General features: G+C 35.9%; 1 protein-coding gene across 1 annotated transcript in view; it reads left to right on the top strand.

Moving 5' to 3' along the window:
* The window catches only part of CKAP5 (cytoskeleton associated protein 5), a 106,941-nt gene that overhangs the window by 34,153 nt on the left and 70,197 nt on the right, over window positions 1-2,591 (top strand). The window contains exon 7 of the mRNA XM_011963557.1: window positions 253-366. Coding sequence (XP_011818947.1) covers window positions 253-366 — 114 coding nt within the window. The remainder of the gene's footprint in view (window positions 1-252; window positions 367-2,591) is intronic.

Here is a 2,591-nt window from a genome sequence, read left to right as displayed (position 1 = left end):
GCTAATTTTTTGTATTTTTAGTAGAGACAGGGTTTCACCGTGTTAGCCAGGATGGTCTCGATCTCCTGACCTCGTGATCTGCCTGCCCCAGCCTCCCAAAGTGCTGGGATTACAGATACGAGCCACCGTGCCTGGCCAGTTTTATAACTTTTTTAAAAAATTATATATCTTTGAATTAACAGAGTGCAAAAAATAGACTTTTATTCTGCTCTCTTATTTTCTGTTACAAATGACTCATATTGTATCTTGCAGGAGGCAAAAAAATGGCAAGAGAGAAAAGAGGCCCTAGAGGCTGTAGAAGTACTAGTAAAAAACCCCAAACTGGAAGCTGGCGATTATGCAGATTTAGTAAAAGCATTAAAGAAGGTAAATATGAGGACTTTCAGTACTGGTATCGTAACAACGATCAGGCCTTTGCATTTCTCATCAGTCATCTTTTTAATTACATATACATTGCCCTTAAGGAACATTACTGATAGTATTTGAATTATAGACATACATTTTTAAAGGATTATTTTAAATTACTGTTGTGAGTTAGTTTCATTTTCAGTCTTTGTTTTTTGTCACTTTGACTTTAGGTATGCTATTTGATAGCTTCTGTAACTCTCTAGGAAAAGAGAGTTGCTGATCTAGAACTACATATTCCAGTTTTATAATTCTATAGGATGAGCTATTTAAGTTAGCTGTATTTAATTGGACAAATATTAAACATGATGATAGCAAATGATAACACACTACATTGTATCAGTATGTAAAATAAAGAGTATAGGAATATGTGGTCAATTTTGAAACAGGCAAGTACTAAGTAAGAGATAAACATTTTTAGAAAATACTCTTTTGGTATTGCTTAGGTCCAAGCAAGTTGAATGCTGCTGGTGGACATTTTGTATGTAGTAACTTTTTATGAAACCTGTAAGTATAGATCAAACACTGTGGATATGATTATAGTGCTTAAGAACAAACTCTGAAAACATCTTGAATACAGCAAGAATGAAAATTTTGTTTTGTTTGCTTCCTCAGTCTGAAATTACAGAGGATTATAATGGTGATGGGAGGAAGTTGGTTTTTAATTATACGCACATCTAAGTATAGTGAGTCTCATTACTCGTAGTAGTTATATTCTGTAAACCACTGAGAACACTAAATTAGTGAATATTGAATCATTGCCTCTAAGAGAAATACAGCGTTAGGATCCTGCAACCCTTTGGTCACAACATTTCCATCAATCAATACATAACTTTGTTTTATTCTGTTTGGAGATACCATATTTAATATATATTGTTGATTCATTAACATTGAACTCTTGGCCAATAACACTATAACTCTTATCTGACCGAAGCTTTTCCTAACCCGTGTATTTTCTCCCTAAGGTACATCACATCCTGTTTGCACTTAGGAATACTAGACAGCATTTCAGCACTACACTTAGGGGCCATTTTAAACAACAAAAACACCAACAAAAAACACAAAAATGCAAAAACATGGCACTGAATAAACCATGAAAAAGACACTTGTTTATAGTGTAAGAGCTGAAGCAAGAAGGCAGAGTGTTATCTTGTCTACCTCAGCTGGGAATGTGCACAATAGACAACACAAAATGTTCACAGCTCTGAACTTGGCTGTGAATGACCAGGAAAGTACCGTGAATGTTGATTCGGGGATTATAAGTAAGTTTAGCAAGTAGTTGAATTTGCAAATATGGATTCGTGAATGATGAGGATCAACTATATTCTAGTAGTTAACCTTCCTAGGCTTTCCTCCTGTGGGACTTGGAGGCAGAGATATGATTTATGAAATCTTTGTTCAGGCATCAGTTTTCCATCTTGAAGAGCCACAGTTGTGTAAAATAAATTAAAAGAGAATTGCCCTAGGGGAAAAAGAGTTTTACCAACCTGGAACCTGAGAGGAAAGAATGGGAAGGGGAATAGTAGAGGACACTGAGAAAGGGAAAGTCAGATTCCAGTGGCGTATGAAGAGAGCTACAGATTCTCTGTCAGTTCTTCCAGCATATGATTATTATTAGAAATCTTATTGCTCTGGTGCTGAATTCTCAATGTGTCAAAGAAAACCTTTTCTTTTTCCTTATCATTATGTGTTTTCTACATGCATTTGCTAAGGATATTAGCTTCTCCCACAGACAGTTCTGTGGTTTCCACTGGCATTGTGAATGTAAATATAATCTCTTGCTGTACTATATAAGGAGAGCATCATGGATTTTGATTTCTGAGAGATCCAGGGTAGCAGTAGAAATTTCTTTCCCTTTTCACATGGTGGGGTGGAGGGAATTAAAGACCACAAACAAGTAAAAAGAAAGTGAATTTTGTGGCTAAAATATTTAAAACAATGAAAAGTTAACTTCAATTATAAGAACCTGAAACAAGACATTTTCTTTTCTTTTTGCATTAAGTAGTGACAGAGACTTTTTTTTTTTAAATGAAGTTTCAGTGTTGTTGCCCAGGAACAATCTCGTCTGACTGCAACCTCTACCTCCCATGTTCAAGTGATTCTTCTGCCTCAGCCCCCCAAATAGCTGGGATTTGTAGGCACTTGCCACCACGCCCAGCTAATTTTTGTGTTTTTAGTAGAGACAG

Source organism: Colobus angolensis, unplaced genomic scaffold (genome assembly GCF_000951035.1).
Source record: "Colobus angolensis palliatus isolate OR3802 unplaced genomic scaffold, Cang.pa_1.0 Scaffold61, whole genome shotgun sequence".
NCBI lineage: Eukaryota > Metazoa > Chordata > Mammalia > Primates > Cercopithecidae > Colobus > Colobus angolensis.
This window is presented reverse-complemented; position numbering and strand designations above follow the sequence as displayed.